The sequence below is a fragment of the Aulonocara stuartgranti genome, assembly GCF_965226115.1.
Source record: "Aulonocara stuartgranti genome assembly, chromosome: 7".
Classification (NCBI taxonomy): Eukaryota; Metazoa; Chordata; class Actinopteri; order Cichliformes; family Cichlidae; genus Aulonocara; species Aulonocara stuartgranti.
In genome coordinates, this window is record NC_138945.1 from 19,575,035 (window position 1) to 19,601,318 (window position 26,284).

At 39.3% G+C, this 26,284-nt stretch overlaps 1 protein-coding gene across 1 annotated transcript; it reads left to right on the top strand.

The window, feature by feature from the left end:
* The first annotated feature begins 2,689 nt into the window (after positions 1 to 2,689).
* Positions 2,690 to 23,960, top strand: ntrk2b (neurotrophic tyrosine kinase, receptor, type 2b). The gene is made up of 17 exons (XM_082542377.1): positions 2,690 to 3,294; positions 6,203 to 6,277; positions 6,360 to 6,431; positions 6,538 to 6,606; positions 6,689 to 6,840; positions 7,012 to 7,148; positions 8,581 to 8,713; positions 9,164 to 9,472; positions 9,582 to 9,596; positions 9,848 to 9,921; positions 10,046 to 10,145; positions 13,143 to 13,331; positions 13,837 to 13,967; positions 14,090 to 14,262; positions 16,218 to 16,458; positions 18,818 to 18,976; positions 21,788 to 23,960. Exons 1-17 carry the CDS (start codon positions 3,098 to 3,100, stop codon positions 21,971 to 21,973), a joined length of 2,412 nt encoding a protein of 803 aa, XP_082398503.1. The 5' UTR covers positions 2,690 to 3,097; the 3' UTR covers positions 21,974 to 23,960.
* Positions 23,961 to 26,284: the final 2,324 nt, after the last annotated feature.

A 26,284-nucleotide genomic window follows, 5' to 3' on the forward strand; every position in this document is an offset into this window, starting at 1 on the left:
GGGCGGGGCTAAGGCACGTTAGATCCGCCGAAAGGAAACTTTGTACCCGTAATGGGACAATGTATCAGACACCCTCCTCTAAATATTTTGGGAATTTCTGGTCCTGAATTCAGACTGCCTGGCTAATTAAACTTGCTTCATATGAACGTCAATAAGAAATAAGATTGGAAAGGTGGAAATTTAGTGCGATTAAACATTTACATATTTATTTTAAACAGTGTGAGTAGCTTAACCATTCTTTAAAAAGATCGGACAAACAGCATAGGTCGTGTGGTTAATTCAAAAAAGAAAAAAAAGAAATTTGAAAACATCATGTTACTAACCACTCCTTAAAAACATTTGTTTCGCATTTCCTTTGCTCTGCTGTATCTACATTTATGCTGCTTGTTAAATTACACCCTGAATTTAGAAGATGTAATTACACGTCACAATGCTGGCAAAGAAACATAAGTGAGAGGGAGTATTATGGACTGTGAAAATATTTGTTAGCATTTTCTGGTGGAAGATGTAGGAAGCCACCTGAAAGAAATCACATTTGTTGTGTTTGAAATCAAACTATTGTGCGAGTGAGGCCTATATAAAGAGAGCAAGTGGATATTCCAGGATTTATATCAGCAGTGCCACAGCTGCATTAGTGCAACAGGCTTCGAACAGAGGCACTATTAGAGAGAGAGTGACACATGGCACTCAGAGGTTCCTGAATGGGAACATTTTTCAACGGCAAAGCTAGGAGTAAAAACTCCAAGAGCAAAAAGTTTTTGGTTTTGGATTGGAGTGTTTTTGGTATCATATCTAAGGGCGAACCTTTTAAGTGGTTTTGATTAGTGATTGTGTACATGACGTGAAATGAAAGATGGGTTGGAGATTGATTCTAATTATTGGTTCAAAGTGACTTGCTCTTATCGTGGACTTGGATGTTTCAGAACTGACACCATATGAACAAGGACTCGTTTGCGGACGAGCTTCTCTTTTTCCCGCTTGTTCATGCTCATATTCCAGAAGTTAAACTGCCTCGAAGAAGCGATACTTCCAGCTAAGAACACCAACAAGCAGAATTGGGGAAACTGATATACATTTTTATAGATTATTTATAGATATTCCCCATTTTCACAATAAAAGAAATGGCACATTCCACAATCTGTATTCTATTGCATTTTAAAGTGACCCCCCCCCCCAAGACAAGATCACGATCAAATATTATTAATCCAGAGCCACCAGCTGGCTTCCATGCATGTATTGCAAATCAGAAGCCCTGAATCATGCCCATATTTCCTCCATCAATCACCCCCCACACCTTTTCTCAAAGTGTTGTTATGCTTCTTCAGATATATATGCAAGGATCTATTGCAAAATAAAGAGCTCTCTCTTCTCTCTCCTATACTCTGAGGTTGCCATGGAGACAGATATAATTCAGTTCTTGATGTTTCTCTTAAAAAAAAAGCCTGCGTACATATTTTCATCTGCAACCATAGCGACACTTGACATTGTCCGCGCTATTTGTAAAGACCAAGTCACCATAGCGACACTAACCATCCAGGCTGTGTCACAGATCATGTGTCCTGGCTGCCTCCTCGTCGTGAGTGGAAATTGAGGAATCCGGTGGTAAACATGATCTATTTATTCATTTTGAAAACATATGACCAGCTTGATGTTTTGGCACTGGACAGCAATTACCGAAAAACCAAACAATAAATAAATAAATATTGAACAGAGACCACATCTGGCATGGAACTGGCACATTTTGGGACGTATACGGGGGGAAAGCAATATGTTACAATTAATTTATAAAGAAAAATGATCACGCATTCGTGCATCAACGTCAGAGCAACATATTTGCAGTTCAGCCCCGAAATGTTTATTGACAAATACTTCAACACCCACCCACAAAAATGTCTTAAACTCCTACTAAAACATGCAACAGTCTGCTGAAAGTTGGTTTATTATTATTATTATTATTATTATTATTATTATTATTATTATTATTATTATTATTATTATTACTACTATTATTGTTATTTAGTTTATTTATTGCCAAACAAAGTTTACTGGGCAAGAAATAAATAGATGGAGTTCTTGACGCCTATATCGTGCTCTGATCAGTGATTGGAGTGAGACCTATTTGAAGCTTGCGGACATAGTATAGGTAATTATTTTTCATAGATGCACCCCGTCTTGTGCGTCAACCTTACGTCACACCAGGCCTAATGGCCAACCGTAGCCTACAACAGTGTTGGTGTGAAAAAAAAAAAAAGCTTTCATCCAATGTATGGCTTCAGAGTAACCACAACACAAGAGTTTACATCCATATTGTTGTTGTGGCCATCGCAGACGGCGTGATTTGCCCCACACCTGGGCACTTGACTCGAAATGTGCAGAAGCTGACGTTTTAGGTGTTTGTTGCACCATTTAAATACGAATTTCTCACGATCCTATTTTTTTTTAAAAATGACAAAAATAACATTTTCAGGGCACAATCGCAATCACGTTTCCCAGCCCCCCACTCCTATAAGCCCCGTCCCAGTGATGGCAGGGTGAGATGCGCTCGTCCTCGGTGATAATCGATAGACGGATGCAGGTAGCCTTCCTCCCTACACACGCAGCATCACCACGCATCCTTACTCCACTGTGCAGTCCCCCCCCCCACATCACCACACACACATACACACACACACATACATACACACACACACACACACGACAAACCGCTCGTGGGGGCCCTGCCTATTGATCTCTAAACATCTGGAACACCTCATATTTGTTTTACAAGGCAGTGGCGAGCAGTCCCGTGGCCCCCGATAGGGGAGTGAGGCAGCAGCGGCAGCAGCACCAGGACGGACCACTTGACACCTTGCTTCACGGCATCGATATGCAGTAGTGTGATACCAGCTCTGCGGAGACGAGAAGGCCAGTCCATGGCATCTTGATATTAAACCGTGAGCTCTGCGCATTCCTCGCCGACAGCGTAGTCTTTTTTTTCTCCCCCTGCGGAGTCGAAAGGATTAACTTGGCCGAAAAAAGGTGGCGAGGGTGGAAATCTTAATAATTCAATTTGAGCTGATTCTGTTTGGGGGATTCGTGGGATACCATTGGACCTGCGATGGACTCCAGCGCGGGGGAATATGGCATGGCTCGTGTCGGATTGTTTTTGGTTTTGATGGGGCTGTGGAGATTTAGCGATGCTTGCCCCGCATCCTGCACTTGCAGCATCTCAAGAATTGTTTGTATTGATTCTGTACCAGGGATCGAGGATTTCCCTGTCCTCACGTTAGATGACATGGAAAACATCACTGAGATGTAAGTGTATGAAAACGATCGCACCGACAGCTTATTAACTCATTAGGAAGCAATGCGTAAAGAGCTCCCCTGGAATCTGTAGGTCGCTGGAATATCAAATAGTTGGGGCTGGTATTTTAATAAGAATATTAATAATAACAACAATAATTATAATAACAATAAGGGTGAGAATAAGATCAACGGCGTTATTAATGGAGGTTTGGAATCTCCTTGTGGATTAAACATCAGTAGAGATCCATGTTTAGCGCTTTTCCCGACACAGAATTAATTTTATTCTTATAACCAATGTCAGATCATGTAGCCTCGTATATGTGTGCTTGCGTGTGCTTTTACGCGCGCGCGCATGTGTGTGTGTGAGACAGAGGCAGTTGCTCGCGTGCGCGAGCGCGTTATGGTGGCGAGGTTGTGCGTCAGGCTTATTTGCATTAGTCGGTGTTTTCCTTTACAAAACAGCTCCAGTGGTAGTGATGGAGTAAATTTTCAGGCCTAACGGAGCCTCCGAGGTGCTCACTCGGTTTTTGGGCGGCGGTGTGAAGCAGCCTGAATACTTCATGCTGTTGGCACATTACACATGAGATCGCATCAGTTGTGTACAGCTGCCAATAGGCTACCCACAGTTGTGTAGAGCCTCATCTGCGTCAGTGTGTAGGTCTGTGTTGAAGCTTACCTGTTACAACCCCGCACAAGTACACCACTGCATGGCACCCAGCGGAGCAAAGGGGAGACTGAGTGAGTTTTCGGAGGCAGGCAGGCTGAATAGGCGTCACATCAGTTTACCGTGAAGGTAGTTTACTTGGGGTCAACGTGTTTATTCGCGTTTTTACTTTGCAGATAAAAAGAAAAGTCTTTCAGGTGCCTATATGTTTTTTTAATGTTCTTCACTTTGTAAAGAATGCAGTTGTTCCAGATTTCTTTAAGGCAGTGTGTACAACATCAGTGAAGGACATCAGGCCGGGCACCTTCTGAAAATCAACCATGAATTTAAAAATTCCTGTTAGTGATACTTTAAGGCGTCACTTCGAAAGCACCACTGGCTCTTTAGATACATTTTGTAGTTTTAGGGCATCCTCCAATCCTCATGTAAACAAAATGTTTCCTACTAACACATGAAGCAACCAGCAGTCAGTCTCAAACCCATCAGTAGGTAGCAACACTCACAAGTTGTTGTTGTTGTTGCTTGTTTGTTTTTTTCAGATCATTTGAAGCTTTAACGAAATACTAGTTAAAACAGGACAATCATTCCACCTCAAAATAATTCATAAATGTTTTTCATTCTTAAAAACTCTATAAAATATGTAGTTACTTGCTACAAATTCAGAAAAACTATTTCAAGTTTTCACTGTGTTCTCCAAAAGTCTCATTTGTTAAATATTTAAAATTTCGTGTTAGTACTGTGTAGGAATGTAAAAGCAGCATCTTGAAGAAAATCTATAAAACAAAAATACCACCACTTTTTCAGTCTCCCCAAATTACACTGTTGAAGCAGAGCACAAAACTCAGAAGACATGAAAGTAGGCATTTTATGACCATAGAGAGACAAGAGGTGGACCGTAGTAGTGCCTCTTACCAGAAGCAGATTCAGGAACAGTGAGATGGGTAAAGCTTCATCTGTGCCAAGTTCAAGGTTTCACCATGAGGACCTACTGTTCCCAACATGGACCTTAGCTAAAAAAAGTAAAATAAAATTACTAAAAATTTAGATATGGAAAAAAATCACACTCCTAAGGATATCAATGTCTGAAAGCACCTTCTCACCTAAACTGAAACCTCTCAGCATAGGCACTGTCCAGATAACTAAACCTCCCAAACGCTGGAAAAAAGCCATCTTTTGGCATGATAATTAATTTAACAGCGTGGGCATGTGATGACGCTTTACATTAGCAAAGGACTAGACAAAGGAAAAAAGACAAACCTTTAAAAAAACTTTCTTCAAATCACAAAACTTAGTTAAATCTCGCTGTAGAGCAAAGAAACATAATAGTGTTTCTCTTTCTCGGCACTAATTATTTCACAGACATGCCTCCTTTCCAAACAGAAACCTGCTTACTCCAAAATACAATTACATGCTTCAGCATAAATAAAAATAACTTTTCAATGTGTACGTAGACACATCTGCGATTGCTCAGTTGCAACTTTGAATTTGATTCCAAAACTTCACATATAAAGGCACCATCGTTCTGTCTGCAACTTTGAGTTTCTTTATATATCAGCAGCTGTAAGGTCTCCTGCTTATCAACCTCCAGCCAAATACTGACACACCCAGTCTGATCGTGGCTCAGGACCCAGATTAAGCTGCTAGACTGTCCCTGCACAGTGTTTTACCTGGTTAGAGTTAATAACCCCAATTCATTCATTCTTATCGAGCTAATTTCCCTACAACTTATTATTATTATTATTATTATTCTAATTATTATTATTATTGGTGACATACCCAGCCCCCACGTTAAGCTTTTTTTCCCTAGAGGTGCTATTTTAAAACAAAAACAGTTTATTACAGTTATTAGTCCACAAAGTTGTTTAAAAAACCCAAAAAAACCCATTGTTTTTAGTAAACAAGGTAAACATGTCACACCGTCAGTACACGCTGTTGTATTAATGTTATACTCACAAATGCACAGACAAGACTCCTTGAGTAAAACAGCTAGCTTAACTTGGGAGCAGTACAATTTTACCTTGCTGACTCGCAAAAAACAACAAAATGAGTTTTATTCAAAAAAAAGTTATTAGTTTTATAAAATACACACATTTCCCATTCAACACTTGAGTTTTTGGAGAGTTAATTAGGACCTGTATCTCAATTCCAGTTTAAATCACACTTTTGACTCAATATTTGACATTTTTTGTGTGAATAGTTTGACTAAAAACCTGCACCATACCAAGCTTTCCCTTTCATCTTGTTTTTCCACAGATACATTGCTAATCAAAACAGACTGTTTGACTTGAGTGACAGCAGTCTGAGGCACTACATAAACCTAAGAAACCTGTAAGTAGAACGTTCAGTGTTGTGTTTTTTATGGTTAAAAGTGGAGTTAAAGTTCATGTAACTACAATTTAACTTCCAACAGAACGGTCACAAAGACAAGACTGACATCTATATCACCGGACGCGTTTTTTAACAATACAAGACTTCAATATGTGTAAGACGAATTTTACAGAGCCTCTCCAGTTATTTCATTATTAAACATGTAAGAATGCTTAGTTGAATATTTTCTGTTTGGTTGTTATTTTTTTCTCTCCTCTCAGAAATCTCAGAGACAATAACTTGTCAACACTGTCATGGAGAACATTTCAGAACTTTAACATTACATATCCGTAAGTGACGCATACGCACAAGACTATCAGTGTATCTATGTCTTTTCTATGTAGTGTCACATGCACTCTATTTTCTTTCTAGGCTACTTCTGTCTGGGAATCCTCTGGATTGTGTTTGTGAGAACTTGTGGATCAAGCTAAGACTCCAGGAAGAAACAGACAGTCCCGAGCTGACATGCACAGATGACAGAGGAGTGGCGCAGGACTTTGCTACCTTCCGGCCGCCAGACTGTGGTAAAGTGAAACCATCCCACAATAAGCAAATCTGAGTAGACTGATTGATATCGAATGTTTGAATGAGTGGATGCACAGTAAGGGACTGAAAGAAAGACAGAAAGAAAGTTTAAAGGGAAACAATCTGATCAAGTTTCCTTTTACTTTTATGGTTTGCATGTTTTCTCACAGTGGTTCCCACCGTAGAGGTCACCCCCAGAAATGTGACTCAGATGGAGGGGAGTAATGTCAAAGCTATTTGCAGTGCCTCAGGCTCCCCTGCTCCCGAGATTGTGTGGAACCTTGATGAGCTCTGGACCCACTATGAGGTAAGGTGATCTACCTTTCTGTTTTCATTTTTAAACCTTTGGCACGGCTCCACCTTTACGGAGTCTCGAAGAGCTTTACTTTGGTGATATTTTATACTTTTAAAAAGTTTTTATAAAATAATATGTAAATTGTTATTATTATTACTATTATTATTATTATTATTAATATAATAAAATAAAATAATCACATTTAATTTAGTTGTTTTCATGGGAAAATCAAATATATAGATAAGAAGAAGTTGATTAAATGCCACTTTCTAACTCACTAAAAAGCCTCTGTTGCCAAACTTAATTAGCTTATGTTCTTTAGTGCTTCAGTGTTTCAAAACACATCGTATTCCTTGATTATTACAAACATGGGCATTGAAATTTTTAAGTGACCTGCTGTTTTTAAATGTATATATTTAATTTATCTTTATCCACGTGAACAGTATTTCCAACAAACGGGACGATTTTAACAACTAGTATTTTTAAACAACTATGAGGACATGGACTAGACTGGTCTGAGACTAGTTTCTAATTTGAAACAGCTTACTGAAAACAATGCGAAACACATCACTAATGTTGGGGGGGGGGGGAAAAAAAAAAAAAAAAAAAAAAATATATATATATATATATATATATATATATATATATATATATATATATATATATATATATTCTGGGTGATTTACAAGCATTCAGGGGTTTCAAACGCTGAAATTTACTTTTAAGCGCTTAAAAGTTTGTGACTGTGTTTGTAGACCTTTAAAGGGCATCTTTAGATAAATTCCGAGTTGTGTAGTTGTCAACATGAGATTTCAAGCTTTGAATGAATAATTTTAAATATATAAAATTGGACATTAATACTGTTGAACTGGCTTGTTTCTGGTCCGTATTGAGTACTTGTAAATATTTTAGCTGATGCTTTTAGCTAATTGTTTTGCTATTCTTACATCAGCTTTTTCTAATAACAATTAGAAAAGTTGTCTTTTTTATTTTAATTTATTAGCCACTTTTAGCTAATTTACGCTGCTTTTCTACCTTGTGCTGTTTAAAATGTGTATCAACTGCTTTTACTTACTTTGCCGTTCATATGTTCTCTGGGCTTCTTTTAGCTAGCTGTTAGCCACTTCTAGCTACTAGTTCAATTATCATCTCACATTGATTTTAGTTTGCTAAGTACTGGTCCATAATATTTTTCAGCATTTGTTTATAGAATTTCAAATGTTTATCTTTATCCCGTATAAGTGTCTTCATTCCTTTTAGGTACTTGAACTTTTAAGTAACTCTTTAAAACTCCCTGGCTACTTTGCTAACTACTCTGGTATCTGTGTGTCATAGCCATTTGAGCCTGTATTGTACAGTCAACTAATAGTAGTCGGTTTCATAAGATCAAGACAATTTTCTGTATACAGGAAACATAATGAAAAAATTAATAATGTGTTTACAGATTGAACCTATGGATACAGAGAGCATCCTCACCCTGTCAGGCCTGTCTCCTGATGATAACGGCAGGGCAATTGTATGCAGTGCCGAGAACATGGTCGGTCAGACCGAGGCCAGCCTTCAGCTCAATATTCTTTGTAAGGACTTTAACCATGGCGCACATCTCTAGAAATTATATTTGCGTTGCTAAGTTTAATTTGTGTAATTTAATGTGATGAACTTTTAAATGCCTTCTTCGAGATGTTGTTTTTCCACTGGAAGCAGAAGGCTCCTCATTTTGTTATCATTAGTGTCTCTTGGCAAACCTTATTGACTCTCCATATTTCCTGTCCATAACTCTTCCTCCTGTGAAGCTCCTCATGCCTTGCCATACACCTCTGCTTGTTTAGTTCCACCCTCCTCCTCTTTCTCCGTGTTTTCATTTCATCAGTGCTCAGATGTTGTGTGATCAGTCCCCCTTCCCTTCCCATACTTTTTGTCACTTACTCAAAATCCCTCAGATGTTGTTTTACCTATTGGCTTCCCTCCTTGTGTTTATTTCCTATCATCTTGTGATTACTCTTCCTCTACTGTTGCCTCTGTGTCAGTTGCCCCCACCATCCTGACACTCCTGTCTCCAGAGCGGGACCACCACTGGTGCATCCCCTTCACAGTAACGGGGAACCCCAAGCCGGAGCTAAGGTGGTACCACAATAACAAGCCTCTCCAGGAACAGGACTACATCCGCACCATGATCCACGTGACCACAGAGAACCAGCAACACGGCTGCCTGCAGCTGGTCAACCCCACCCACATTCACAACGGAGAGTACAAGCTGGTCGCAGAGAATAAGTATGGCAGGGATGAGAAGAACATCTCTGCCCAGTTTCTCCACCCGCCTAACATCAACCATACGGGTCAGTATTCTGTCTTTTCACACGAGTCCGTTTATTGAAGTCAGCTCGTTTCTGTTTATTATGGCTGCTGACATGCTTTTTTTTTTTTCATTTCTTTTCTTTTCTACAGAAGACCTCGAGTATTGTAAGTATCGATTTGGCTTATCCGGACAAATGTTGTACTTGTTAGCATGATGATGATTGAGTGCAAATTTAAAATGAACTCTGATAATGTCCCTGTCCCTTTCCTGCCGTTGCCTGTGCCTTCGCCTTCTGCCCAGACGGTGTGTGTTTCAACTCTCAAATTTGCATGAACCTAACAGTCAGCATTTTGGCGTGCTTTCACTCACTAGATGTTATTGGTTTAAAATGTTCAGACCCATGTTTTCTTTCCAGATCCTACAGACACTCCACCGGATGACAGTGTTGCTGTAAGTGACCCTAATCAGCCCGCTCCATCTAAAGCAGTGGTACCTACCTCTTCTTGTAAACCCTTAAAATACACAATATTTTCTTGTTTATTTCAATTCTTTTTTTAAAAAAAGCAGCTCCTGTTATCGCCTCATGACTCCATCTTAGTTTTTTCCTTCCTAGGTGTATGTAGTTGTGGGAATTGCTGGCGTTGCCCTGATCGGTTGTGTTCTGATGATGATCATACTGAAATACGGAAGAAACTCCAAGTTTGGCATTAAAGGTGCAAACATTTTCTAAAAAAACAACTAAGCTGATAATTCAAGATATACATTTGTGCTTCCTTACCCTGAGATAAACAATATCACGTGTGTTTGCTAGAAGTGAAGCTACAACCGGCAGTTTATCCTGGAAACCCTGGCCATCACTGCAAATAAATATCACACAAACGTTATCCTCAGCTCCAGGTCGCAGACAGTCCACTCCAGGCTGCTTGGAGTTGAACTATCCCTGAAATACAAGAAACCCCATATTGGTCACCCTGACATTTGCTAAAACACAGAAACAGCTTTTCAATATGTCAGTGGCACAATACATCTTTTATCCGAATATATGTGTATAGAAATATACCTTAAAGGTCCCTTTAAAACATATAATAGATACTAGAACACAAGTTTTAACATCACGTGCTTCCCTCTGAAATGCAGTTAGGTCTACAACTATTTGGACAATGGTAGGTTTTTGAGGGGGGTTTGTATGTAAACCACCACATTGGACTAAATCAAACATTATGTGATTGAAGTGTAACACCTCACCTGTAATCCAACGCCTTCTAATAAAGCATTAAAGTATAGAGTCTCCAGTTTTCAGAAGCTCAAAATGAACTGAACAAACTAAGATCATTTTAACTATAAGGATTGTTTTTACAGCTTTGTAGTCAGACTGCCTGAAGTCTAGAACCCATGGATGTAACCAAATCCTGTGTTTCCTCCCTTGAGATGCTCCGCCGGGCCTTTAATGCAGCCACTTTCAGTTGCTGCTTGTTTGAGGGTCTCTCTGCGTTCAGATTTGTCTTCAGTAACTAGAAAGCGTGCTCTATTGGGTTGAGATCAGATGACTCACTCAGCCATTATAGGATATCTGATTTCTTTGCCTTGAGAAACTCTTAGGTTTCTTTTGCACTATCCTTTAGGTCATTATCCATTTGCACTTTGCACTTTATCAGTTTTGCAGCATTTGTCTGAATCTGAGCAGAGAGTACAGCCCTGTAAACATCACAATTCATCCTGCTGCCTCTATCAGCAGTCTCATCATGACTAAACACCAGTGAGTCAGTTATACTGGTGGCCATACTTGCCCATGTTATAGCGTTATCTGTACTATGTTTGATAGAAAAAGCAGTATGCTTTGACTCATAGTTCTGGTACAAGTTAATCTTGGTTCCATGTATCCAAAACTTTTTTCCCAGAAGTTTTTATTTTAGATGTTTTCTAGCAAAGTTTAATTTGCCCTTCCTGTTCTTGAATGTAACCAGTGGTTTGCACCTTGTTGTAAAACCACTGTATTTCCATTCATGAAGCCTTCTCTTGAGGGTAAATTTTTTCCAAACCACCCCAAGAGTGTTTTTTGACTTGTTAGTCATTGTGAAGGAGTTTTTTAACAAAGGAAATAACTTTGAAACAATCCACTTTAGTCATCTTCCGTGGTCTTTCAGGGCTTTTTGGTATTGCTGGCCAGTCAATTCCTTCCTTTTAAGAATGCACCAGATTGTTGAGATGGCTAATGATAGCCTCGTTCGCTTGAATAGACATCTCTTGGGACTTCATATTCAGAGTTTTAGTAAACAGCTACTAAATGCATCCACTCCAGATGTTTTATCTCCTTCATTTATCACAAAATAATAATAAGGGAACAGACATCAAATGCCTATGAAACTGCTTATAACTCAATTGTCCAATTGCTTTTGAGCCGCTGAAACTGGGAGGACTATCAGTAATTCTGTAATTCCTGAAATAGACTTTAGCTAAACAGTTAAAGTGATGCTTAAAAAAAAAAACAACCCATTGAATTAAAGCTGAAAGTCTGCACTTTAATCACATAGCAATTATTTGATTTCCACTCTGGTGCTGTACAGAGGCAAAATTATTTTTTAAAGTGTCATCATCCGACTACTTGTGGACCAAATGATATAACCAAATAAACGATTATGCAGGCAAGAAAAACATTTTAATTCAATTCTGTCACCTAATGCCAGTTAAGACATGCAACTAAAATCTTGCATGTCTTAACTGTAATCATCCTAACCCTCCCAGTCTCCCTCCATATACTGACTGCAAGCTCTTTTTTCATGTATGTATTTATTTATATCATTTTCTTACTACCATTAGCTCTGATCACCTGTTATGGCATGATAATATTCTTTCATGTAGTCAGTTTTCTCTCATCATAATCAAGCAGAGTTGCTATACCAGATTTCAGATTTGAATAATTTGTCAGATTTCGTGTGTTTGTTCTAGTACACTTTGTTTTGTTTTTTGCTTTTACATTTGTTGAATTTCCTTTTCCTCGTTTGTTTATTATTTTTTGTACTTATCACCACTAAAATGATGTTACAGCTGGCAGCTAACTATCCAGTAAAATCTGGTGCCATGCAGCCACAGTTTCCAGTCTTTGTGCTAAGCAGCATGGTGCATAATCTAAAACACTTAAAAAAAATTCTAACTATTTAGTATGACTTTTTTCAGCAATTTCAACATCTTGTTAATATTCATAACTGATGCATAAACAGCTCATGAACCTTCAATAACAGTGTATAACACATACACTGAAGCCATTCAGTGTGTTATTAAGCATTATAAGCATTTGTTCTCACTTAATGTTAATGAAACATTAGAATGTCCTAATATCTCCTTACACCTATATCATAAAATATGAATCTAGTTATTATGTATCTTTGGTAAATGACATCTCAGGGGTTTAAAAGTAAGCAGTAGCGTTGGCCCTGTGCTGTTCCTACTGTGTGAATATGGAAATTACCACAGGAATTAGTGAGCTCTGCTTTGGCCTGAGCTCATCCTTTTACATTGTTCAGTAAACCTGCCTATAATGTGTAATCTGACATACTTCATCTAACCTGTGATCCCTCTGTCAATCTTTTTTCACCCTGCAACTCTGCTTTTACTCCCCTCCCTTTATAGCTAACAGCTTTACTCTTCTTCGTCTTCTTCTTTGCGCTGTCTTTCTCTTCTCCTCCTTCTCCACATCCTCTGTGGCTCTCTAGGCTCCTCCTCAGTTATCAGTAATGACGATGATTCTGCCAGCCCTCTCCATCACGTCTCCAATGGCAACAACACCCCGTCATCCTCAGAGATGGGTCCAGACGCAGTGATCATTGGAATGACAAAGATTCCTGTCATCGAGAACCCCCAGTACTTCCGTAACTCCGGCAGCATGCTGAAATCCAACACGTGTGAGTTACTGCCTCGTTCGACAAATGCCGGGTAACCTGGGCCTTTTCTGATAAATCCATGCAGGGATCGCTGCTAGGCGCCATATTTATTTTTGGCATCCTACTGCACTGTGATAGTGACTCCAGTTCCTTAGACCGGCTGGATAGTTGGACCACAGGAGATGTGCAGGAACACAAGCTCTGACAAAGGGCTTAACTCAGCAGTTTTATATTTTATACTTTATGAATCTACACAAAGTATTGAATTGTAAAAACAGATAGTTTAGATAAGTATTTAAGTCCTTTTTTAACTTATGCAATTTGCTAAATATATGTTTTCTGTCATGTTAATTTAAATATCTTTCAGTTTTTGAATTGTCATCACATAAATGATGCAGTCTGAAGACGCGTGCTTGTTTGTTGTGAGATTAGTGAAGACAAATGTTCTGTATGCACCAAAAATGTCCACTTAAATTCCCAATGTGCACATAACCTTGAGGGTAATTTGACTTCTTCTGCATTAAAGTTGTCCAGCACATCAAGCGACACAACATTGTGCTGAAGCGGGAGCTGGGAGAAGGAGCCTTTGGGAAGGTCTTTCTCGCTGAATGCTACAACCTGACACCAGACCAGGAGAAGATCCACGTGGCAGTCAAGGTACAGATCAAACGATCAATGAACTTGACAGTCAGTCAGTAAATCCTAGTGATTAGATGTACGTTCCTGCAGATAATGCTTCTCACCGTTTGCCTCTCGTCTTTGTCCCTGTCTTGTTTCAGACACTGAAAGAGGCCAGCGAGAGTGGCAGAGCAGACTTCTACAGAGAGGCTGAGCTCCTCACCAACCTGCAGCACGAGCACATCGTCACCTTTTACGGAGTGTGCGTAGAGAGTGACCCACTAATCATGGTGTTTGAATATATGAAACACGGGGACCTCAACAAGTTCCTCAGGTAAGCTTCTTTAGATCCTCTATTGGTATCTGTTACTAATCAGTTACTTGTGGTACCTCTCATGCAGATCAGTGAATGTCAAATGGTTTGCGTAAGGACTGACAGGCTGATAACAACGTAACACAAATGTAGTGAAAAGAAATAATTAAAAATAACACGTGCTAAAAACAAAAAACAAATATTGTATAATACAAAAGGAATAAAAGCAAATCAATAAAGTGCACATTGCTAGGACTGGGTTAGATCCCCTTTCTGTTGTTTCTCACTGTTGCTTCTCAGCCTTGGCTGTGGAGGAGGTAGAGCTGGTTATATACCAATGTAAAAGTCACAGGTTCAATCCCCAGCTACTCCAATCTGTATGTGAAAGTTTCCTTGGGCAAGATAATGGTCCCTGAGTTTTTCTCTTTGCATTTGTGTGTGAAAATTTTAGACAAGGTGCTTGTTTGAATGTGTGTGATTGGGTGAATGAAGCTTGTAGCAACAACTGCTTTGAGTGCTGAGTTAGAGTAGAACGTGCTGTGTAAGAACAGGTCATTTACCGTCAGAACTGCCTCAATCCTTCATGGCACAGGTTCATCAAGGTGCTGGAAACATTTTCAGGGATTTCTGTCCATATTGACATGATAGCATCACAAAGTTGCTGCAGATCCATGATGCATGATGGAATCAGATCTGGTGACTGTGAAGGCCATTTGAGTAGGCTTACATGAACTCTTTGTTCTGTTCAAGACGTCAGTTTGAGATGATTTGAGCTTTATGATATGGCACATTAACCTGCTAAATGCAGCCAACAGAAGATGGGTACACTGTGGTCATGAAGGGATGGAGGTAGGCTGTGGCATTTAAATTATAAATAAATTGATACCGAAGAGTCCATGTGTGTCTAGAAAACATTCACCACACCACTCCATCGCCATCAGTGGCTTGAACTGCTGGTATAAAAGCAGGATGAATCAAAGCTTTACATGTTGTTTACACCAAATTCAGACCCTACCATTTGGAATTGGATTCATCAGACCAGGCAACGCTTTAATTTTGGGTGAGCCCACATGAAGCATTAGTTTCCTGTTCTTATCTGACAGGAGTGGCACCCAATGTGGTCTTCTGCTGCTGTAGTCCATCTACTTCAGAATTACACTTATTGAGATGCTCTTCTGTGTACTTTGGTTATATCGTCTACGACTGGCTGATTAAGTATTTACATTAACAAGCGGCTGTATATGCTTTATGGAAATAATAAAGTTACTGGGGACTAGAAATCAAAAGGAATAAAGTAACATGAAAACGAAATAAACATACAGGTAAGAGAGAATTATTTGAAACTGTTACAATAGGTCTAGGCTGCTGATGGCATCCTAGACCTATTGTAACAGTTTCAAATAATTCTCTCTTACCTGTATGTTTATTTTGTAGCTTCTAACTTTGATAAATATGTTTTTTTAAATCAAATGTAACAAAAAAAGCAGTAATGTCAATTTTACGTCTTCATTGTCTAGTCCGGTCAATGTTATAACACACGCTGTGGGATTGTACTGAATTTACTGAGTACGAGTGTGAGACTAATCACTATATCAGTGATCAATAAAATAATCACTTTCTTGAATATTTTTTCCCAAAATGCAAGAAAATACTGAGACTCTCTATTACAGTATATTTTCACAGACCAAGGTAATGCACTACTTGTGCTATTTGCAGTCTACAGTCTAGAACCCAAAGAAAAATACAGCTAATAGAAACATCACATTATGATCAAGACTGGGAGGCTAGAACAAATTTTGTATTGTAAATTTTTTTGTATTCTTTTACTTGGTGAGAAAAATGTTAAATAATTTCAGGTTAATGTTTTGTTAATTAGTTAGTTGATTGCTAATATCACATTCATGTATTACAGTAGTGACAGAATAGTTCATGCTGCTGCATTATTTTCTAAACTATGCAACGGTTACTGGGTGCAGGTCCCATGGTCCCGATGCAGTGCTCATGGCAGACGGTCAACACAGCATCCTGGTGGAGCTCACTCAGTCCCAGATGCTGCACATTGCCCAACAGATTGCTGCTGGCATGGTCTACCTGGCCTCCCAGCACTTTGTCCACAGAGACTTGGCAACAAGGAACTGCCTGGTAGGAGAAAACCTGCTGGTCAAGATAGGAGACTTTGGCATGTCCAGAGATGTTTACAGCTCAGACTACTACAGAGTAAGGATTTTAGATATTTTCCCCTTTCTTCCCTTACTTCACTTCGCCTCATTATACACAAAAAATGTGGAACTGATCAAATTTAATTCCAGGTTTGCTCTTAAAAAACTGTGCAGCTGCAAGAATGACGATCATTGTATCTTTTTTTATTGCAGTTTAAATGTATAAAAAACAATGGAGGTCAAAGAAACAAAACTATCATGTTAATAATAACACCGAGTTGATACATGTATTTTATTCCTTCATTGTGTCTCACATGCCAGCGTGAATCCCACAGTGCCCTCTGCTGCCCAAAGTGAAGTCAGAAATGTGAAGACTCTTACTGTAAATCAATTCCAAGATGCATTTTCCTGCATCTAATAAGATCCCCTTTAAGAGGGGTTCCCACCAAATCCCGTTATCAAACACATTAGCAACGCGAACGGCACCAGGATCCTGTTTCACTTGCTTACTTTGGAAGTCAGAAGTCAGTCCCGTTACACATGCACTTAGAGCAAGTGTTACCTTCAATCACACTAATTATTTTCACATGAGTGAAGACACAGACATGAGTGAAACCTTTGATAGTTTACTAGAATTTTATATTTGTGCCCCACAGTTGGATTGGTGGTTGACAGACTGCATTAAAACAGATTAAAAACAATGGAAAAGGATGTCTGCATGGTTCACCAAATTAATCTCCCAATGCCACATAAATTAGCCAAATAAGCTAACAGAAACAAATCATCAAATTGTCACATGTAACCAGACACTTAATCCAGCAATACATATTTGTAGTACTTCCTTTTACCTTTAGAACTGCCTTCCTTCTTCCCTCGTCCTTCTTTTTAGGTAGAAGGATTAGTCACATGATTTGTATATATATATATATATATATATATATATATATATATATATATATATATATATATATATATATATATATATATATATATGTATCAATTTTAATATGAATTTAGTATCATTTCCAGTACTACTACCATTATTATTACTTATTGTGTTTAGTGCTAATCAGTAAGCTTATTATACGCAACACTAAATTATGAATATGGTGGTTCTCAGTTTGTTTTCATGCACACCCACCTTCGAAACAACAACAACAAAAACATGATCAACAGAATAGAGCTAATAAACTCTTGCTAGTTTATTTCACAGCAATCCCAGTACAGCTTTCATCTGGAACTCCATACTTCCTGTGCATTGTTTCATGCCCGACCAGTTTGGCAACCCGCAGTTTCAGACACGCTGATATAATCCCGGTGAGCGTACCAGTATATGAACTTCACCAGTTAGAAGGCTTGGAGCTACAAAAGCACTCAACTAAAGAACTCTTAAATAATCTTTTGTTTTGCCATCTAGATTTTCTTCCATGTTAATGACTCTGATTTGCACTTCATTCAATTATTGATTATTTGTTATTCATGCACAGAGACCAAATGTTTGAGGCTTCCAGCTTCTGACAAGTTTGCTGTTTGATCATGAAAATGATCTTAACAGCAGACCTACCAGCAAATCCTGATCATTTTGTTTATATGCTTCACTTGAGCAAGCTAGACCTGGATGTGCACCAGAAAATGGGTGAATGAACGACATGTCTCAAAAGTGGTGCTACTTAATTTAGGGTTCAAATATTTATTTGGGGTTATTTAAGGTTTGTGTAAGTTAATATTGCAGTGAGGATTTGCCGGATAATCTTTGTTAATTTGACACAAAGAATCGTTTTCATCATCATAAATAGCGGACAAGAAAAAAAATCATACACATTAACCTTAACCCGTGATGCCTAGCGCATCATATGTGATGCATGAGTTTTGGGGAGCTTTTGAGACTTGTATATCATCAGTGTGATGATTAAAAATTAAACACATACATGTAAATTAGTATTTAAATTAATTTTTTAATAAAGTTGTTAGAAGGTTCAATAAACATTAAACATGTTCTGGTTTCATGGTTCAGGCTTTAAAGGGGTTTAAGACCTGTGTTGGCTTTTTAAGCTATCAGACATCAGTGTTTTTTAAGCACTTTTTATGATTTCATATATATTGTGAACATTTTAACCTTCCTGAATTTAGGATTTATTGCAGGGCTGTTCTTGCAGAATGATTGGTTGCAGCTTGGTGTTTCTAGTAAACATGATCATGTATTATAAATGGATTACAACAAACTATTGTACCATAGCAAGACTACAAAGTCTACAACGATGTGTTTTTTTCGCGATCACTGACATCTATTGACAGTCCCCCATTATTATAACAACAGTAAACAACAATAAAGTCAGCATGTTCAGCAGCTTTGAACTCTTTAGCAGATCTTGCAGTGTTGGTTTCTCATGAATGCTGTTGTGTCGTTTTTTGTGCAGGTGGGCGGTCATACGATGCTGCCCATCCGCTGGATGCCCCCGGAGAGCATCATGTACCGGCGGTTCACCACAGAGAGTGACGTGTGGAGCCTCGGCGTGGTGCTGTGGGAGATCTTCACCTACGGCAAGCAGCCATGGTACCAGCTCTCTAACAATGAGGTCAGACAGCGTTTCAACCTAACCCTACACTTCACATTCATTGGTCTCCATGTATGCACTGTGGCAGAAAAAGTCAGAGACTGTGAATAAATGTTAGTGTCAGCATATTTTTATTCCTATTCTAGCACAATGCCTACCTAATCAATTATTTCAAGACTTAAGAATTACTTGGTGGACTAAAAGAAGTATTCCATTAATGAAAGTAATCTGAGCTGTGTAAGAATTCATTCATAGCATGCTTCTCATAACTTTTGATGGCAGAGTGCCAGTGCGGAGCCTGTATAGTGGTGAAGACCAATAAACAAAATCATTCCAAAACTAGTCATTTATTTATTAAACAGTAAGCTGACTGAAAGCTTCTTTAGCACCACAAGCGAAGCATTAAATTCCTGACCCACACGTCTTAGAAGCCCAGACTGACATTATGGTCTAGTAATTTAATGAATGTAGGCTGTAGTCGTGCACCTTAATTCCCATCATCCCTCTGGTGGACTCAATGGTCTGTCTGGAGTTCGCTTGGTTTTGCTGCTGGCAGGCAGGGTGTGGAACCAGAATGCAGGACTCAGCAGACAGATATAAAACTCAATATCACAGCTTTATTGCTGGTAAAAAGGCAAGAAAAACAGAAGCCATATACACAAAAACTAAGCTGACCGGGAACACACAGACAGAGGCTGTAAACATCACGAGAGAGGACACGATGAAGAACAGAGGGAGAGGGTAGACAATATATACACAGGAGGGTGGTTAAAGGAAGTAGAGGAGAGGGAGTAGATGGGAATACAGTTTAACATAATCAAAGCAAACAAGACAAAGGAAGCAAAACTTAACGTCAGGCACACAAGATAGTGGACTCAAAATAAAACAGGAAGTAACACATGCACTGAGACTTGACACTGGGATAAACAGACAAGGAGGCATGACAGACTGGCGAGACAAAAGGACAAAAAACACAGAGAGATGGACACGAGAACAGAAAGGGAAAAAACACAGGGACCAGGACGACAAATGTATTAACTAGACAAGACAGGGAACACAGACAGCCATGAAGACAGAGAGACCAAAAAGACATGAGGACCTGACTGGGTAGAGCGAAGGTAAACGAACACAGAGACAAAGGACACAGACTGGAAACCAAAGGGTAATTAACATCCTAAAACTAGATTTTAAGAACTCAGAGGAACTAGAAAATAACATCCTCGGGAACTAGAACATAATTTATCTTATGCTTTAAAAGAAATAAATATGGAGTCCAGAACAAAACTCAAAATACTGGGACAAAGAGACAGATTGATATAAGTCCATTTAAGCGATGGTGGTTTATTTTGAATCATCAGTGAGGCGTCTGTTACATTTCCTCACATTATATTTATTTTAAAGTGGATACATCAGCAAATAACAACTGTGCACAGCTGTAATTTAGCAGGATTTGAACTGTGTTTGATAGAAATATACAGCACAGTTTCTTTTACTTTATTCAGTCGGGCTTCACATTGCTAAAAACACGAGGGCCACAGTGGCACACTTTGATAACCCTTAACTGATATAACCTTGCTTTAACACAGTTTACAGGTCATGATGAATAACACTGATTATATAAAAACACTGTAAAACAGTATGACTGAAAACAGTCCTGTCTCTAGAGGAGTTGTATCAAAGCATGTCGTGTGACAACCAAATTCAAAATTCAGAGCTCTTCTTTGGATGTTGGCTACCTTTTGTTCTGTTCTCTGTCAAGCTGACCCCACACTGCTTGAATAACGTTGAGGTCCGGCACTGTGGAGGCCAGTCCATGACTGATGTGTGCTTTTCTATCCAAGTATGCTTTTACTGCATTGGTAGTGTTTTGGGGATCAATAGCATGCTGAAAAATGAAGATGTTGACAATCAAACTCTTTCCAGGTCTTCACTAGATTTTCTTTTCCTATTTTTTAAGGACACAACTTTGAAATACTTTTTATCTGCTGTAGATAGTTTGTTAGGAGTGACACTTTATCTTCTGCCCTCCAATTGTCCAATTTCTGAAGAACACACTGCTCACAACACCTTTTAAAAAATTACGAGAAACTCTGGCTCCAAACTGGAAGAAATGATGACAGACTCCAGACTTCAGTGCAGCACTCTGGTGTCCCATGTCTCAGTTGACATGAACCCTTTTTGAAGTCAGAACCCCATAACAGCTAACATTTGTATCAGAATATGACACGGCACAGCTAGCTGCATAATAGGAAATGACTAATGAAATCTTACTGAAGGTTGGCAACCCTTTACTGTTGAACATTTTGGTTTTAAAATCCTCAGAACTTCATGGAAGCGCAGAACAAAGATGCTTAAGATACTGTGCACTATTCCGGTAAACAGGATAGTTTCCTTTCAGATGGGGGAAATTAATATCATGTGTTAAGAAATAAAACCAAAGAAAAATCTTGATGAATGGCCCGCCCTTGAGATGACATACACTACACTGAATGAGAAAATGTAAAATCATCTTCCTTTTCCGGCACATATTGTGGGAGCTCTCCTAAAATGTAAGTCTTTGGAATTACAAAGACTATTTGCTCATGAACAGCATTCTTTTTTTAAACCTAAATCTTTTTGAAAATGTTCCTGGAAAAGGTGAGCTTAGGGCTTAAACCTCTGTATACAGTCTGTGCTATCCAAACGTCGAGGCCGTCCTTTAATATACTGGATGTGCAATTTGGTTCCCGCACGCTTCCCAGCCGCAGAGATTTTTTTGTATCAAACCACATTATTATGTGACAGTAGATAAATCAGCTTCTTTTTGACAAACCAACCAATGTTTTCCTCCAGGTGATCGAGTGCATCACTCAGGGCCGAGTGCTGCAGCGGCCCCGCACCTGTCCTAAGGAGGTCTACGACCTGATGCTGGGCTGCTGGCAGAGGGAGCCCTACATGAGGCTGAACATCAAGGAGATCCACAGCACGCTCCAGAGCCTGGCCAAAGCCTCGCCCGTATACCTGGACATACTGGGCTGACGCGCCACTGCGTCCGTGTGATGTACTGCGTGTGCATGTGTGCTTCATAATGTGGACAAGTGTTTGTGTGTTTGCACACGACGGGAACTGGGGGGAAGGGGAGGAGGAAGGGGAGGAGGAAGCAGAGGCTGCGCGAGCGCATCTGTGTACAGAAACCCCGGCTGTAAATGTAACTGTAAATGCTCCTGTCCTCATCACACGGAGAAAAAAGCCTTACGGTTTTTGAGTGATTTTTGAGTTGTTGTTTTTTTTCTTTGTTTTGTTTTTTGGGGCTTTTTTTTTTTTTGCTTTTCTTTTAAATTTGCAGATGTTGTTGAGGCATGCTTCACAAAGTGGAAACCAAAATGCAGAGAGGATCCCGTACCATTAGTGCTCCAAAACATGTGGCGTAGTGTATGTAAAAGGCATAAAAAGAGACCAATAGACAGCTCGCCCTGTCTGCACTCACCGCATCGAATCACTTCCCTCTTGTATTCCATAAGCTGGAAATGAACAAAGGGACGTGCAATGTGTCTCTTTGTGATGGACAGTTTATGGATACATGCTTGTAGATAGCTAATTTTCTTCTCTCAGCAGTGTCTCACCTATTCTGCTATAACACAAAATAACCTGTTAGTTCACAGCTGAAGCTAAATGTGTCGTACGCCACAGACTATTTTAATATGTAGAGAATTTGCAAGCTGACTGAAATCCATGGCTCACAGATTTCAATCCTGGTCCTCTGAGGCGCTTCCCGACTTCACGTCTTTTCTGTAAATACCTTTTCCTCTTGAAAGAAGGCCATCAGTGTTCAGTGAGACATTTTAAAGGGTGCAGCTCTGTTTTCCAAATCTTCCTTTTCGTTCATTCATTTACCTAAAGCACAGAGGATGGGGACCCGGCGGCGCAGGTTGTTTTTTTGTCAACCAGCAATGCCATTTCTGAAATCTCTGGTACGTGACGTGGTTTGGTTTCCATCATGGGAGGTTTTCAGATGTCAGGGGTGCTTTTTTTTAATTTAGGTTATGTACCGGGCTTTGTATGGATTAAGAGTGCACTTTGAAGATCGTCATTTTCAATTCCATGTAGTCAGCTATGAGACTGCAGTAAAAGCATTAATTAAGAGTCTGATTGCCCTTAAAATGTCCCAGGGGTGCTTTCATCTCTCCTCACAGCCCCAGCCAGCCATGTGGTGACTGGCTGACTGCTCTTCATCCAGGACGGTGGTGATTTGTACAGGCAGCAAATGGTTTCAGAATGCACTCTTGTATTATATTCAATTGTTTTGTTGTCCTGATATTAAAAAAGAGGCTAAAAGAGCAACCATGGTGCGAGCGTCCAGTGCAAGTTTCATCCTAATCTTTGCATAAAAAACAAAAAAAATCAACAAAAAATCAGCAGGAATCTTTCATGCGGAGGCGTAAAGGCAGTGAGACAATAAGTTCTTTTTGTTAAGTGCAATTTGTAGCATTACTTCAACACTCCAATGCACAACCTTAGCACTGAGCTCCCTCCTTCTCGGTCTCAGCTGTCAGCTGTAAGAGAAAGAAAAGAAAATCCATGATTGCACAGAAAAACCCCAGTTTGTGTGTGTGTGTGTTTGTCCCTATGTTTTTTCTCACAGCGTTCTTCAATAATAAGTCACCTGTCCGCTGTACATAAGCAGCTCTCCATTCTGTACAGTTCTGATATTTGTCTATATGAATAGTAGGCTATGTTTAATAGTATAATCCGTTTTAAGCAGGTATCATGTCAAAACTGTGTGACAGCTATTGAAGACAACGTGTTATGGGCCACTGGCAATACATACTATATGTAAATACAATTTGATTTGTGCTACATTGTATAATTTCTTTGTGCTTGTTCATAATACCGGTGAAAATACAATCTTCTCCTTTTTGTTTTGTTTTGTGGTTTTTTTTGGCAATTTTTGATCTACAGAGGACTTTAATTGAAAAAAGAAATTGAAAAAAAAAGTTTTTCTCTGAAGAAGAAGAAAAAAAAAGAAGGAAGATGATCTCCTGTTTCCTCTCCACTGTGATGGGGAGCTCACACAGAGGCTGTCTGAGACGCTGCCTGTCTCGCAGGAGCGACCACAGACTCTAAACATCAGGAACTCTCCTGGCCCGACAGGTGTCCCAGCAGATGTGTGGCCAGTGGCGAGGAGGTCAGAGTTACCTCCTGGCTAACCCCACCACTCTCCCTCTGACTGACTGTAGCCTATTTTGATCCTCTTTCAGATGAATAACTGTGACTTTGCATCATGAATAGTATATTATTTTGAATGTAATCTAGAAGGGTGGGGACATTTTTTGAATGTAATCTATATCGAGGGGGGTGTTAATGATTTTTTTGTAAATATACAGTAAAAGAAGAAAAAAAAGATGACAGTTTTCATTCCTGTGCAGATAACAAAATTTTACTTACTGTGTGAACTTAAGAGAGTGTATATGTATTTGTGTGTGTGTGTGTGTGTGTGTGTGTGTGTGTGTGTGTGTGTGTGTGTGTGTGTGTATTTGCACATACATCAGATTGCTAGAGGATGTGTGCCTGTGTGTGTGTGTATGCATCTAAGCGTGTATGCATCTGAGTGTGTGTGTGTGTGTGTATTCTCCTAGCAGATTTAATCCTGCTTTAATCAGACAGTTCTATGAATCAATCCAATGCTTTGTGCATCATGTGAGTAGCTTATCCACAATTAATGGAAATGTTCCTTGTGATACTGTGCATTTAATAAAGGTGGTATGTCTTACAGTACAGTCTCTGCCCTTTAGGGTTCTTATAAAGTCTGGAAATTATTTTTAAGGCATTATGGATGTACACAATTACACATTAATACATATTTTGGGAAAACAAAATCTCATCTGTGTGCTACTTATGAGACATCTGTCAGCATCCAGCTAGCTTATCTTTCAGTGATTAGAAGTGAGAACAGTTACTCGTCTGCTTTTCTTTGTATTCTGTCAGAAATATACTGTTGTTAGTGGATACTCATATTTACTGGCAACCTCGTTATGTATGTCTAACTCAAATATCCAGTCACCCAATCACAAGGCAGCAACCCAACGTATTTAGATATGTAAACACAGTGGAAATGAATTGTTGAATGAATGAAAGTTCAAACTGAGCATCAGAAAGAGGAAGAAATGCAACTGAAGGCAGTGCGGTCGGCATGGTTCTTCAGAAACTGCTGATCTGCTTGGTTTTTCCACGCAAACATTTCTATGGTTTACACAGAAAATGTGTAGTGAGCAGCAGGGAGAACTTGCTGATGTCAGAGGTCTGAGGTGAATGCTTTGAGCTGATAGGAAGGCAGAAGTAACACAAATAAGCACTTGTTATAACCAAGGTTTGCTGAAGAGCATCTGTGAACACACAACACGTCAACCCTTGAAGGTGATGGACTAGAGCAACAGAAGATCACACCGAGTGCTGCTCCTACAGAAAAATAAGTTTAAATTAAGACAGACACACCAAAAACGTTGGTCTGATGAGTCTCGATTTCTGCTGTAACATTTGGGTGGTAGGGCCAGACGTTGATGTAAACAAAATAAAAGCTTGGTTCTATGTTGACTTGTATCAATATCTGACAGTTGGTGGTAGTGGTGTAATATTTTCTTGGGAGACTTTGGGACCCTTAGTACCAACTGAGCACTGTTTAAATGCCACAGCCTACCTGTTGCTGACCATGTCCATCCCTTTATGACCATAGAAGATGCTGATGTCCACTCTGAAGCACAATAACAAAACAGAGGTTATCATTAGAAAATAACAGTCAGCGAGCACTGTCAAGTGAAAAACAAATTGAAAATCTTTCTCTTTTTTGACCACCTTTGTTTACGCAATGAAACGGGAACTTCATATTTTTATTCTAAAAGATTCATTCATTCCTTTTGAAACATGAATTAAAGGCTGTGTGTTACAGCCTTTTGCTGCATGCATAAGCCGTTTTGGGAAATGCATCTCTGGTGGTAATAACTTCAAAAAATGTTGCAAGTAATGTGCCAGAGCATTACAGAAAAACTGCAAACCTCCCAGCTCTGCCAGGGATTTTTGATCAAGAAGTGGAGTGATGGAGATTTGCATCATATGACCTAAACCCCAGCATAGTTAGTTTGGGATGCAGAATGAAGGAAAAGCAGCCATCAAGTGCACAGCATACGTAGGAACTATAAGGTCACCACCTGACTGAGAGACTAAAGAGTGTGCAAAGCTGTCTGTATTTTTGTAGATGAGTGGAGGCTTCTTTGGACTCAGGCTGTACTTATGTAACCCCCACAGCACCGTTTGGCAGAACATCCAACTAAAGAGCCGACTTCAAAGAGATTCATC